Source organism: Acanthochromis polyacanthus, chromosome 18 (assembly GCF_021347895.1).
Source record: "Acanthochromis polyacanthus isolate Apoly-LR-REF ecotype Palm Island chromosome 18, KAUST_Apoly_ChrSc, whole genome shotgun sequence".
Lineage (NCBI taxonomy): Eukaryota > Metazoa > Chordata > Actinopteri > Pomacentridae > Acanthochromis > Acanthochromis polyacanthus.
In genome coordinates this window covers 14,685,097-14,699,357 of record NC_067130.1, presented here as the reverse complement: position 1 = coordinate 14,699,357, position 14,261 = coordinate 14,685,097, and the positions used below count along the sequence as shown (strand labels likewise).

Here is a 14,261-nt window from a genome sequence, read left to right as displayed (position 1 = left end):
ATGAGAGAAGCAAGTATCACCAGAAAATGGGAATGTATGTGAACTATATGAAGTTGTGACTTAAAATAGCCGAATGGTTTTAAGCAGCAAAGATAAAGGAAGTAGCACCAATTCTGGAACTCAACTAGCTGCAGGTAAACATCAACATCCTCCACCACTTAACATTTCCATACACTCTGTTGAAAAGATGGAATGTTCCATTCTGAGAGGGGTGGGTGGAATAGTCCAAGTAGTAATGGCCTCCCTTTGTCTTCAAAAAGTCTTAAAACCTGTCTCCTCCAGGAGTACTAACTCACATTAAATGCACTTTCCCTTCTCTCTTTATTTCTACCTCTTGATCCCTCTCTGGAGGATTCTATAAAAACTGTCATTTGCAAGGCACTTATGTTAAGACTGTACCTCATTTGTAAGTCACTTTGGAGAATTTAACATTAATTCAGTCCGAGTCACTTTGACGATAAAAGCAAAGATACTTAACACTCTGTGATTTCTGCCCCCATATCCTGAAGTTAATGATTTGATAATTAGTCATCAGCTGTCATGGGTTTTGTAAGCTCATCTCATGTGTGTTTTCCTTTTTCCACATGTCTCCCTCTAGTTTTAGTCTTTGGTACATTCCATGTCACTTTTTAGATCTACCTGTTTTTTACTTTTTCTTCCTACACACCTTCTTTTTGATTGTCTGCCTCACCCTCATTGGTCTCACCTGTGTCTTGCCGTTTTGTCTGTTTTTGTGACTGCTTGTGTGCCTGATCCTGTCACCTGCCTATGGACTGTGGCTGTTCAGCTTCCTGTTTTTGTCCCTATAAGCATTCCCATATTTCTGCATTTTAGTATTCATTCCGATTTTGGAACGACTTGGTTTCCTCTGGATTATCATTTTGGACTTGCCTGGATCTCCAGCCATTCGTGTTCCAGTCTTGCCTCCCTGCCAGTTTTTGAATGCTATGTCAGCTGTCTGCCGACAATCACAATTGCGATCCAACTACAAATCCAATGTTGCAGACTTTATCGGGAATTATCAATCAGGAATCATACAGGAACAACTGATTAAATTACAGGGGTGTTTTTGAGTCCCATCAATTCCTACCGCCCGCTACATATTTCGATAACGAGATTCGGTATTTGTACATAACGTACACATGCATAACATGCACCTGTGCTCAGCGCAAGGTCAATTTGTTTGTGGGCACATCTATATTGAATACCCACATACTACGTTGCCATGATTTCTGCCACAAATTTTTTCAAGATTTCCTTGGCAGGGTGCTTTTGTTTTTTAACTTTATTTTATCTGCCTGTCCACTGTGTTTGGATCCTTCTTTGATCTAAATATGGCAATTGGCTACAAAATGTATGATAAAAATGTGATTTCAGGCAGTTTTCTGTTTATATCAGTGACTTAAAATAACTTGTCATCACAGTTTTACCTTTTAATTCATTGTGTAGAGAATTCAAACGCTGACAGATGATTGTAGTCAGTATGAATTAAAGGGGTATACAAACTGCTTCTTGCATCTCACAATATGTGGCCTTGTAGCGGATCTAAAAAGAAAAAAAAAACAAGCAATGAAGCTTTTTTTACTCCTCTTATTAGAAATAAATTGTCCCTTTAGGTAGCAGAGCTCCCCTGAGCAACATTCCTTTATGGAGATGACCACTGCCGTGCTGAAATATCCCAGACAGTTTAAGCGCCTCCAGTCTTGCACTGTGAATCACTACAGTCAGCATTTACCACAATATCCTGCTGTGGGGCCAACTGCCAAGCACATTTTTCACCATATCGATGATATTGTGTGTTCCCATAAGAGGTAAATGCAGGTGCTTTGGTACTCACTACCTCAATGCCCAGAGGTATAACAGCCATGCTGCTGCAATATTTAAATACCCATACGTTGTAAAATGCGCTTTACTGCCAGTTGACATTGTTTCACCCGGGCCTGCTGTGCATTTAATGCCGGTGGTGGTGCAGTGCTTATGATGACCAGCAGGTGGAGAAGTTTTATGAAGCGTTGGATCCTCCAGCCCCCACCCCTGTCCCTCCTCTGCCTCATGCTGCTCCTGAAGTGAGGAGTTCCTGCATAAACTTCATTCCACTCCACAGAGGGATAACATATGTGGGAGACCAAGTAGAGGCAGAACAGAGTAGTGAGAGAGTAGACAAAGGAGTTCTGGACTGGACTTATTTCCTGTTGTTGGATTATTTCTGTCCAGTCAGGGTCTTTATGTGTTTGCATCTCTGCATAAAAGTATACAAGGATGAAAGTTTGATGTGTATATATGATTGGAGCTACTTGTAGACATGGATACATCCTTTGCTGTGAGCTCTCTTTTCCTGGTCCTGCTCTCTCTTCATCTGCACTTCCACCTTCATGTTAGGGCCGCGATGGACTCCTGCTATGATGATGAGGGTGGACCAAGCCGCTGTATGCCCAAGTTTGAGAATGTCGCCTTCAATCGCACCGTGGTGGCATCAAACGTGTGTGGTTCCCCACCTGAGGACTACTGCATGCAGACCGGCTCAACGCGCTCGTGCCACAACTGTGATGCATCAGATCCAGAACTGAACCACAATACCAGCTTCCTGACAGACTTTCACAGGAATGAGGAGCCCACGTGGTGGCAGAGCCAGTCCATGTACTATGGTGTCCAACATCCCAATTCTGTAAACATCACCCTCCATCTGGGTAAGAGCACTGCAGCACATCATTAGCTCAGTCTGACCTCTGAATTCTTGGGCTTGACTTCCTTCAATTTGTAGTGTAGCCTGTGGTCAGGAAGAGTGATGTAGGTCAAGCATGTGTGTGTTCAGCTTTCAATTATTGTCTCTGCTGCTATGGTGTGTTTAATGTGCGATTTCAGTGAAAACACATTTTTATTGGGTTTTGTGGTTGTTTGAAACTTAGAAATGTAAAGTAAATGCTGTTGAGGTATAAAGACTTCTGCCATTCCTTGAGCCCTCCCACAACTAGAAAGCATCCCAATTTTACAAGCCAGTAAGAGTTTTAGTCAGCTGCTGCCAGTGGCTCAAACTTTGCAAAATTCTGCCCCCTCACTGCCCACTGCATGTGAGGTGAGCTATTGCGAAAGAGCAGCTGCCTTACAATCAGAAAGGTTTATTCGCTTCCTAGAGCTGCTTCTGTGATATGTAAAATGCAAAACACACCAAATATTGTGCTGCTGGCTACAGGAGTGAACTCAAGAGTCTTTATATACTCACAGAATCTGAAGATCTTAAGACCCAGAGGATTGTTTTAGCTATTGATTGTGACCAAAACACCATTGCACACGCTATGACCACAGCAAATGTTAGCACACTACTTAACTGATGTGCCTAACATTATGAAAAACTTCGATCATTTGCGCTCAGGTCAAAGCTCTTTGGAAAAGGTAATGCTGAGGGACTTTCAGAGATGTTGGAAACTTGAAATCGAAACTAATGAATAAGGACTGGGTGAGATATTGTGATTCCATGTTACCTGTTGCCCTTCAGTGCAATCTAAACTCAACCAGTGTCCATCCTGTTGGTTTCTCTCATGCTCTCTGTGCTCACAAATACTCCATTTTAATACAACCAAACTCCCAATAAAGCTGTTCTCATTTGCACATTTATCTGTTTCTGTTGTCAGACAACAGAACAAGTATGAAACTGTGACTGAAATAGAGCTCATTAAGACTACATGTTTACTGGCAGCTACCTCAGAAACATTTCACAGCTGTGGCTCTATGGTGATAAAACACTGCTTTCATCACTGAAATGTAATCTGACAAACTCTGTGCTGTGAATTTGGTGACATTTCCTCAGACAGATGAAAATCTCTCTGAAAATCTTGGTCCCACGCACATTTGTTTTACGTTGCAGTCAGCAGATAGGTGTTTTGCTCCCCACTGTCAGTCACAGATGCAGAGAGAGTCTTCTTCATGTAGGGGTAGTGGACAGCGGCATCTCACCCGCAGACAATATAGTCTGACTCGCCAGATATAGGTTGTGGGTAAAAGCTTGCATTTCAGGTCACTTTCCGTCCCCTCCACTATCTACATGTTAGTGTTTTCAGAATCTACTTCACTATGCTGAAGGTTTCCATCGTGCAATAAGGTAGGTGTGCTAATTTTGGTTTTGTTTGTGAATTCTATATTGATCCTGCTTGCAAATTTTCCACCAAAACAATTCCACATTTGACGCCACCCAAGAGGACTTGAATTGGACCATTCTATAGATCACTGTGTCGATGCTAGAATGTGATCTGGCTGTGCGAGAGTACAGACATAGGCGTTCCACATTCACAGTACAGTGAACCGTCTCTGCAGCATTTTCAGCTGACAAATTGAAAGCCACAATCTGGGGACATGTGAGACTTTCATTAATTTGCTGAAGAGGAGCACAATATTGCCACTTTAAAGTGCTTGAAAGCCTTTCATGAGCAATGCATTTGTTGTGTCCAGATCTGAATATTAGCAGTAGATTTAGCACTCCGCTGACTGCAGATGAGTTCCAGTATTAAGAGCCTAGTGATGGAATCTCATTTCAATGTATGTTCGTTTTTCTCACACAAGCTGAAATTATATGTCATCAGCTTTTCATTTTCCTTTTTTCTCTGCTACAGGAACCTTGATTGTTATTTTGTGTACTGTGAGTCCAATAATTGTGAAATGCTTAATATAAAACAGATGCACCCTCGACTCTGAACAGTCTTCATAAAAACACTTTGGCCCAGACATAGCTCAGACTTGGAGTATTTGTGGGTGCATAGTTACAAGGGCATGTCGGAGAATTTATTGGTATTTACAGAGGATAAGAAGGACACACAGATGCATCTGACGTACCCAGACAGAAACTGAGCGGTGGTACAAAGCTTGCCCACGTTCCCTTTCATTCAGCCCACATCCTGCCAGAGTATTGATGATGAATCCATCCAAATGTGGCTGCCACGGTGACCTCAGAACTCAAGTTAAAGATACATTCTTAACATATGTCAACCACCACAGCATACAGCTTTCATAAAAAGACATCTCTAATATAATTTGGTCCAGGCCGTGGCCACAAATCTGTTATGTAACCATTGTAACTTGATCTCCACACTGTCACACTGTGTCATTACAAATTCAGCATAATCTTCTGCTACAGGTTAAAAGCAATGTTTTCACTTCAGCAAGTATCCTGTAAAAGCGAACATAAATGAAACAGGAGGCACCTAATATGTTGAGAGAATTTCCAAGCAATAAGTAGCTTATAACCTGCAGAGAAGCCCTGAGTTTGACAGGAGTAGGACGATGATAAGAAGACCAACTGAAGTTAGCCGGGCATTTACATAAAATGCATTTGGAATTCAAAAGATACACTTACTTTTCAGGGAGGTAAATCTCATTAACCCCCCAGCCAGAGTCATTTTTGGATAGCCAGAGACTTGGTCAGCAAGTCCACTGTCACTTGAAATTATGTTAATTTCCTCTTCACTTTGATGAAAGTTTTCACAGAACTTTTGGAGAGAAATGTCTCAGATATACATATTCAGCAAAATGTTGCTTTTGGAGTTTTTGAAATGCAGTCAAATGATTATTGCAAACAAAGGAAATACAATTAATTATCTGAAGAACAAGCAACCTGTCTTGCCAGAATCAGTATTATACCTGATGGCACTGAACTGAGAGAATTTGGGAGAGGGAGAGTTCATAGGCTTTGTTAGAGGAGAGGAGGGGGCTTGAAAAGTTATGCAAGTAAAACATCTGAGTCGACTATTTCATGGTTTGGATAAGGGGGATTAGTCTGAGTTAAGATTAGATAAGATAAATATTTGACATTAGGGTTTTAGTCAGAGCAAAATGAGAAAACCGACATCTTAAATGGCAAAACTTGACTTGATTTGTGCTCAGAAAGAAAGCCGAGGGCTCCTAGTTCAAAGCAAATATGTAACCATGCACCACTTTTACTGCATTTCTGTGTTAATAGCATGGAAAAAGTAATACAGGTTTTTTTTTAAGATTACCCCCTTCATGCACTCTTTTCCTTTGAGAAAATGCATTTGACTCACTTTGTGTGCCCCGTGTAGATATTTGCATTTTAAGACATTTCTCATTACAAAAAAATTTTATGGGACCAGCTTGAGCCATTAACATCATTATCCCATTACCATGCTGTGCAAAGCTGTTGAAATGAGTAACACACCACATTTGTCACTATAACTGAATTAAATTGTGGTGATTAATGTTACAAAGAATTAATACAAATCTTTTTATGCAGTTACCTTTTTCATTTCCATTTATTTGCTAAGCTGTGTTTGTGAGTCTATAACAGAGGCCTCTTATCAACAAGCTTCTACACAGAGGAATTTTGAGAGCCCTGGAACAATATTGCTGTGCACCCCCTTTTATTATTAAACTAATTTTAATTACTACTTTCTTGTAAAAAGCTAAATTTAATTTATTCTCACTTAGAACACAAGGATTAAAAAAACGCATTTCATTTGTGCTTTAATCCATGCACTTGTAGGTTTTACTCTTTTATCCGCAAATCAAATGCAAATAGTCCAAATACCCAGGTATAATGCCAAATCAAGAGAAGCCAGATGTGATTTTTCTATTGTGTGCCATGAATAGCCGATAATGGTCCTGAAAATATAAATGGCCCTGAATATAATAATTCTTAGCATTTAGTTATGAATTCAAATCAACATGTGAATGTAAAACGTCTAGTTACAAAGACTTTGGGAGAGTTGACACTTTGAAGTCATTCAAGTTGGTTTGTATCATAATTTTGCCCAATACGTCCAGGAAGAGGCTTTAGTGCGCCACACCCCACCACATGATAGGTGGACTGAAAAAATAATGTCAGTGACTTTATTCATATAGCACCTTTCAAAAACAAAGTTAAGTGGTTTATAATAAAAACAAACTTTGCAAATATGTCAGATCCAAAACTTAAAATATCACACGATAAAATAGTTGCAACAAATACCAACCATTAACAATAAGCCATGCGATCAAAGTGAGAGCATATTAGGTCTGCCTCCCTGAACTCTTTAGGCAAGGAGCTCCACAGCTGCAAAGGCACAGACAATAAAGGCCTATTAACCTTTTAGTGGCAGGTTGAAGCTTTACAACTGTTAGTGCGTCCCTGCTGGATGATCTCAGGCAGCGATAAGGCTAATAGGGATGTTAGCATATCACAGATAGAGTCAGGAGCTTGATCGTTCAAAGCTTTAAAAACAAGCAGTATGTTCTCAAAATCAATTCGGAAACTCACCGTAACCATTAAATTACAGCTAGAATTGAGGTAATATGGAAGCTTCTATTGATGTTAAAAGCTTGGCAGATGCATTTTGACTTAACTCCAGGCTTTGGATGTTTCCGTTGCTGATACTAGAATAAAGTGATTTACAACAGCCAAGTCTGGAGGAGATAAAAGCATAGCTGACCTTTTCTAAGCCTGCAGAGGAGAGAAATGACCTGATCTCGGTTAGCTGTCTCAGTTTAGCAAAGCAAGACTGCACTTTAGTCACCTGGACATGAAAAGACAACTCAGTCCTTTCACTGACATTGAGGTTGCGAGCTTCTTTACCAACATTACTTGATGAAGGACCCAGACTAGAGGTGAGATTGCTAATGATGGTGAATGAATGAATAGATTCAAATTTCTATTAAACCTCTCCATCTGTGAATATAAGCCTGTTTGTAACAGCACCAGACATGGGTTACATCATAGAGCATACTTTGGATATAAATGGTATTAGGCTGATTGATCCATTTGTCAATTCTATGGATTTTTTTTGCATACTGGCAACTCTGAGCAATTCATTTTGAGTTATGTCTGCCTACCTGGCAAATGTAAGTTGAATCTTCTGCTCTACTTTAAACTCTACTTGGGTCTCTCCAAGGTAGAGATCTGGCTCTGCTAAATGCTAATGTTCGTACTAAAGTCACTAACTCAGTTTCTATCTCCTTCATAATAGCATGTGGGACTTTTAGGGCTTTTAGCTGATAACGGCGAAAACAGTGTGCAGTAACCAGGATCAATGCTGTGACTGAAACAAATCGAGACATCCTGGCTTTAATCACAAAATGGCAGACCTTAGCCATGGAGAACACATGAGCTCCACGGTGAATTTATTTGGCTTTGATGTCCAAAGTAGAACCTTCTGTTGGCATTGGTTTTTACAGAAGCTTTATTTAAAATGATATTCGACCAAGTTCTTTCTGTACCCTTCCCTTACTTTACCATTATTTAACTCATTAACATTTCTTTTTTTTATCTATTCATGAAATTAAACTATTTTGAGTTTATAAATGTACATATGAACATCATATTTAGCAAGTTGATTGATAATTTAGATTTAATCTTAGATTTTAGTATATTCCATTTTTGCCTAAATTAAACACTTTTTGGTGAAAAAAAAATGTCATTTGCAACTAGCTGTTATAGTTTTAATCAAGATTTGGTCAACATTTGGCCTAAAAAATGTTTTGTGACCTTATCAAGAGATCAAATACAATAAAAATGATATATACAATTTGCTTAATTTAAGTGTTAATGTCAATTAAAACATCATCAAGAATATATTTAAATAACATAATAGAAAGATACAAGTAAAAAGATATATGCATAAATTACACCAATGAAACTATTCTAAAAGATTAGGGTCAGCACCATCAAATTCAAAAGATAATAATTATGTTGCTGTGTCCATTAGAATTTTAGTTGTCCAAACATTAGATTAAAACTACACTCTATAACAAAATTTAAGCTCAAGAACTTGAAATAGTAGAAAAATTACAGTTTTCCCCTGAGCTTTCACTAAAATGTTCTGATGTATCTTATCTCTAAGATAAGCAAAGTCCTACAACCAACTTATAAGATGACCTCCATGGTGCATCGTCTTGTCGGCAACCAGGTGTCACTCAAATAAACAAAAAAAGCCCTCAGAGAGCGCAGTACTCCGTCAAGGCTGCTCAGTCGTTGTATCATTTCCAATGGATGGCATCTTTTAAGAAATTTGTGGTCCGCAGCGGTTGATTTGTAGTAGGATTGCAATCATGTGACCCTCAGCAGGCAGCTGACGTAGTGTTTACTTGTTATCATAGTTACAGTGACACCGTACCGCTATCTCACAGTGATAGAGAAATCTTTAACAAATCCATGGATCCAGACTATAAGCCACATCACTGCCAAAATCTAATCATTTGGTCCTTGTGTCATTTCAGACCTTCCCAGAAAATGTCATCGAAATCCGTTATTGAGCAATGTTGCAAATGGACAGACAGACAAACCAATGCCGAACATCACATAACTCTGCTGCGTTCCTTGGTAGAGTAAAAATAACACATAAAGCATAAAGTATGAGCTCGACAAAGCCATGAAGTTCTATAGAGTCAGGTGATAATTGTCTATGGCTTTGCTACAATGAGTAACTTGATTCACTCCTATTTTAAAGCTACAGATTGATATTGAATAAGGGTTAGGATTGGTGTAACTACATCCTGTATGAGTGTGTGTTTTGATTTCCAGCAATCAGCGAGGAAAGGCCGCCTGTGTTCGAAACTCGAAATTTCCTTGGCACGTCGGCTCTCCTCCTGCCTCCTCGGCAGTTGGGTGGAGGGGTAGGTGGGCGCTCCCTGTCAAAAAAAAAAGCGGCGCTTCAAAGGAACAAGAGACGGGGACAAAATGATGACAGAAGTTGAAAATGTCAGCGCTCTGACCGCAGACGAATGGTTATGTCACGTGTTCCGAAGGCAGGAAGTGCCTCTATCAAATGGAGAATATTGATTTCCAATAGCAAGCAGATGTCTGGCTGTGTTTTGAGGCTTTGTTGTTCATATTCTCCGGTTAGTTCTTTTCCTGGAGATAGGTGGCAACGCTGCTGTTGCTGCTGCAAAGCTATGTTCTGTGCTGTCTGGAGGGTTTGTTATTCTTCAAACATTCCCAACACCCACAAGGCTGTCTCCTTTAGACTAAATTGACCTTTGCTCCCTATTCCACTACCTACCAAACATGTGTTTTTCTATTCTCAGTGCCCTTTGATGTGTCTCGTCCGTGCTTCGCATTCTTAAGTGAACGATGATTAAGTTTTCACAACACACAGTTTTATGTAACTGAATATCCCTAAATGTTGTATGCGTGGCATCCTTTTGGTTCGTATGAGAGCTCTGTGATCCATCTGGGTTGCTGGTGGGGGGGTGCGCCGTCGACGTTACTGTTTTCTTTATCCTCTCCAAACAAAACACGCTCTCTCTGAAGGGAATACAGGAAAATGCAGGGATGATAAACACAGCAGTCGGATGCGGGGACACACATTGCAGCCAGGTCAGAGTGGGTCTGTGGATGAGCAGGAGGAGAAAGAGGGGGAGCCGGGCTGCTTCAAGGGGAGTAAACAAAACATAATGAGGAAGAAGGGGTGGGGGGGAAAAAAAAAAGGAAAATGCCGGGCGGTTTGCTGGTAAGGAATTGGGGTCAGGTTTTTCCCACAAAAGACTCGGTGAGAGACACACACATTCTATCAGCACACATTGATGTCTGCAGCTGGTTCTCATTCAGCGGCGTCAAAGAAAAGCAACATCCTGTCTCCGATGTAAAACAATGATAAAAGTCTGCCAGAGTTGCCATGACACTCTCACAGCCAGATTGTTGGCCCACGTAGGAGACATAATTCTCCGTAAGAGAGAGAGAAATCATTTCTCGACGCGGAGATGTAGTATGATTGGAAGACAAATCCACTCATCTGTTTATTTGCTGATCACAAACCTCCCAGCTTGCCGACATTGTAAATAGTCTCCAGTACTTGTGGTGAGTTTAGTCTCAGTCTGGGCCGACAAGAGCAGCTGTGTTAAGTTGACACGGATGACTCAGAGCAGGTCAGACGCTGCACTTCTGCAGCTCTCAGCTCTTATTCTTAGCAGTCGGTGCTGAAATAATCATTTTCTCCAACATTGAAAGCTTTGGTTTTATCTGTGATGGTTCTTGATCACCTCTGTAAAGTCCCAGCAAGCTCAGTTTCCGAGCATAATTTCCAAACTGTGAAAATAAATGTGTATAATCTATCACTGGGTGCATTTTCTGTACATTTTTGTTATATGTTCCCTTGCTTAGTTAACCTCCCATAACTCTGCTCCCCTCCTCTTTGCCCATGCAACCTAATGAATGCACACTGTTGTGCCCACATAAACTAATGAACACATTAATGCACTCCTGAAAGAGGGTGAATCACGATTCATTAAACAGTAAGCATGAAAACGTACAAAGATCCTTTCCAATTAGTCTGCATTTCATTACAGGGGTTTATCCAACAAATGTTTCATCTTCTACTTCTTTTATGTTTTTTTTTCCTCGGTCCCAGCAGGGCTGAGCTCACCTCATGCAGGGAGTAAATGAAAGTTAAATGATCTTAGGGCTCCTAAAGGAAAGATACTATTAGAGATTTCTGTAGAGAGAAGAAACAACGATGCTTAGTTCTGAGTTGGCAGGAGAAAAGCAACAGATGTCATTATGGCTGTACCAGTGAATGGTGTCCCTCTATGAATGTGCGGAGCAGCTGAGACTTAATATCTAATGATGTAGCGGAAAAAATACCCACGAGTGCTCTGAAGAAACCTGTTAAGAGACTTTCTACGTGCTTCTTCTTGTTCTGGTCTCAGTGGGACTTCAATTTGTGTTGCCCAGTTTCTTAAGTTTCACAACATTTCTGAATGTGCCTTCATGCTCAGGAAGTATTTGACATGGTTCCAAGATTATCACTGTCAGTAAACCGTCAAGGGGAAATGGCAGCACTCAATCAAAGAGAGCCACTGATTCTGTATTTTACATTCAGATTAGGGAAGATGTCAGATTTTCTGCAAAACCAAGCCAGCACACCAGCTGTACCAATAATAAAACAGGAACCACCCTAAAGAAAAAAAAATCCCATTAATTCCAGCCTTCTGACAGTGCAGTATATGCAAACAAGAGCGTGCAATATGGCAAAATACGTTCTTTCCTAACCTTTCCTCTCATTTAATTAAAAATGTGCCTGGTAGACTCATCCTCTTACTTATTATGCACCTTCAAAAATTACATTTCTTCAGTCACAGTGCAACACCAATTACAACCAACTTAGCTGGATCTGCTAAATCCCCCAACACCAACTCTAATGGAAATCTGCATATATCTCCTCATTTGTTTTGGAGCCACCAGATGCAGAGATTGTGCTCTGAAAACACATTTGCCTTTTTCGCAGATTGAGGCTGATTCATGGGGAATACAAATCCTCCTCCTCTCTCTTCTCTTCCCTGTTTCGAAAAATACAGATAAAACCCCGTAGACCGTTTAAATATGTTGTTCAGTCAACATGTTTAATTCTATGGCCCGCTCCACCCCCTCCTGACACTCATTAGTGTTCTGTTTGACCAATCACTCTGGTATTGATTAGATTGGCTGCTTTTCTGTCGTTGCATCAGACTCCATTCCAGCCAGGGATTTGACTACACAGTCGACTTTTCCCTTTTGTGATTTTGCATTTATTGGCTTATTCTGTCCTACATTTAATATAAGAATAAACACTTTTTCGCCTCTTTCCCTTTGACCTAAGTTTCACTCCAGGGGCCCATTATGATCTGGATATTGAGAAAATAATCCTGGGTGTTTTTCTACTCCTGTAGGAATGACTTTCATTTACCCTGCATAGAGGCACAGGAAATTAAGTCTATCTCCTGTTGTTTTCCGTATTTCTATAATGCAATTATGTTCATCCTTTTTTTTCTTTACTCTTGGGCCCTAAACCATCACCCCACAGTATTTATCTCTGCCATAACAACTCTAATCTAACTGTAAAACTGCATTGGAACCAGTTCCTATACTAATTCTTTTAACGATTCCATTCAAAGCTAATCATATCTGTTTTCCACAGGGAAGGCCTTCGAGATAACCTATATACGATTGAAATTCTACACCAGTCGGCCGGAGAGCTTCGCCGTCTACAAGCGCACGGAGGAGAACGGGGACTGGTTACCTTACCAGTATTACAGTGGCTCTTGTAGCAAGACCTACGGGAAGGACGCGAAAGGTTATGTCCGCCCTGGGGATGATGAAAGGACTGCTTTATGTACAGATGAGTTCAGTGACATCTCTCCCCTCACCGGTGGAAACGTGGCTTTCTCCACTCTGGAAGGTCGACCCAGTGCGTACAACTTTGACCAAAGTCTGGTTTTGCAGGTGAGGATGCTTATTTTTGTGTGTGCATGATGTCATTCTTTTTTTCCTCCCCTATATTTAAATTGAATTAAACGTGCTTTTGCAGGAACTTCACATCTAACTAGAAAGCGAGCTCCCACACTTAATCGAATCATACAGATTCTGACTGTAGCAAAGGGAAGAAACAATCTGTTTTGAAAAAGTAATTAACACAAGGAAAAATATTCCTCAGAAGAGACAAATGTTTTATACAGATTAAACATGAAAAAGCATTTAACTGTTTGCTGCTTTCGGATGGATTACATTTCAAAAGCGTGATCACAGTCCACAAAGGATGCTAGGTGCTCCCCGGTGTTAGCTTTTTCAGATTTTCTTTGAGGAAATGAACGTGCCTAAATGCAAGAAAGCTTCATTGTTATTCCCTAGACACAAGGGCTGCTCTCATGGCACAGAAAGCCTGTTACCGGTGCTGTGTAACCTGCTGTAAAGTTTAAAACAGCCCGTGATCCTCCAGGCCACCCCCTAAAGTCTTGATTTTATCTTCCAAACTCCACCAGTGCACACACTTTTACACAAACAAACATCCTGTAGCCATACATGTATATGCATGCCTTCGAGCCTTTTTCAAAGCAGCTGAAGTGAATCTAATGTTATGTTTAGCTCTGATTAACATTGATGAAGCCTTGAGAGGGCTGTGCTGAATTAATGGCAGCCTCTTGAGGGCGAGTCTGGGAGGGGTGGGCACAGTAAAGCGTGGCTTAAAATGAGTAAATAAAGCACTTAATGCAGCCACTCCTTTTCCTTAGACAGGGCTGTGAGCATACGTGCACGCGCCTGTCCGGTCCGTGCATGTGCTCCATATTGCTGCTTAAGTTGAAAAACTTTCAGAGACTTTTCCCTATTAATTATTCCTGAGGATCTCTGCTGTCCGGTGCTTTTATCTGTGCCTATACATGCCATGAGGGAAAGTTAAATATTGTATGCAAGTACTGTATTATTTACAGGTCTCAGCTTTGCTTACAGTGACTTGTAATGGACCTAATATACAGTAAAGGTAATCCTGTCTCGTCAGTTTAAGTTATTTGATCAGAGAAGAGTTCCTACAGGA

General features: G+C 40.5%; 1 protein-coding gene across 1 annotated transcript in view; it reads left to right on the top strand.

Annotated features, from left to right (window-relative positions):
• Nucleotides 1–2,080: 2,080 nt before the first annotated feature.
• Nucleotides 2,081–14,261, top strand: part of lamc3 (laminin, gamma 3) — a 135,435-nt gene continuing 123,254 nt past the window's right edge. The window contains exons 1-2 of the mRNA XM_022214516.2: nt 2,081–2,687; nt 12,870–13,174. Of these exons, the coding sequence (XP_022070208.1) occupies nt 2,303–2,687; nt 12,870–13,174 (690 nt within the window). The 5' untranslated portion in view covers nt 2,081–2,302. The remainder of the gene's footprint in view (nt 2,688–12,869; nt 13,175–14,261) is intronic.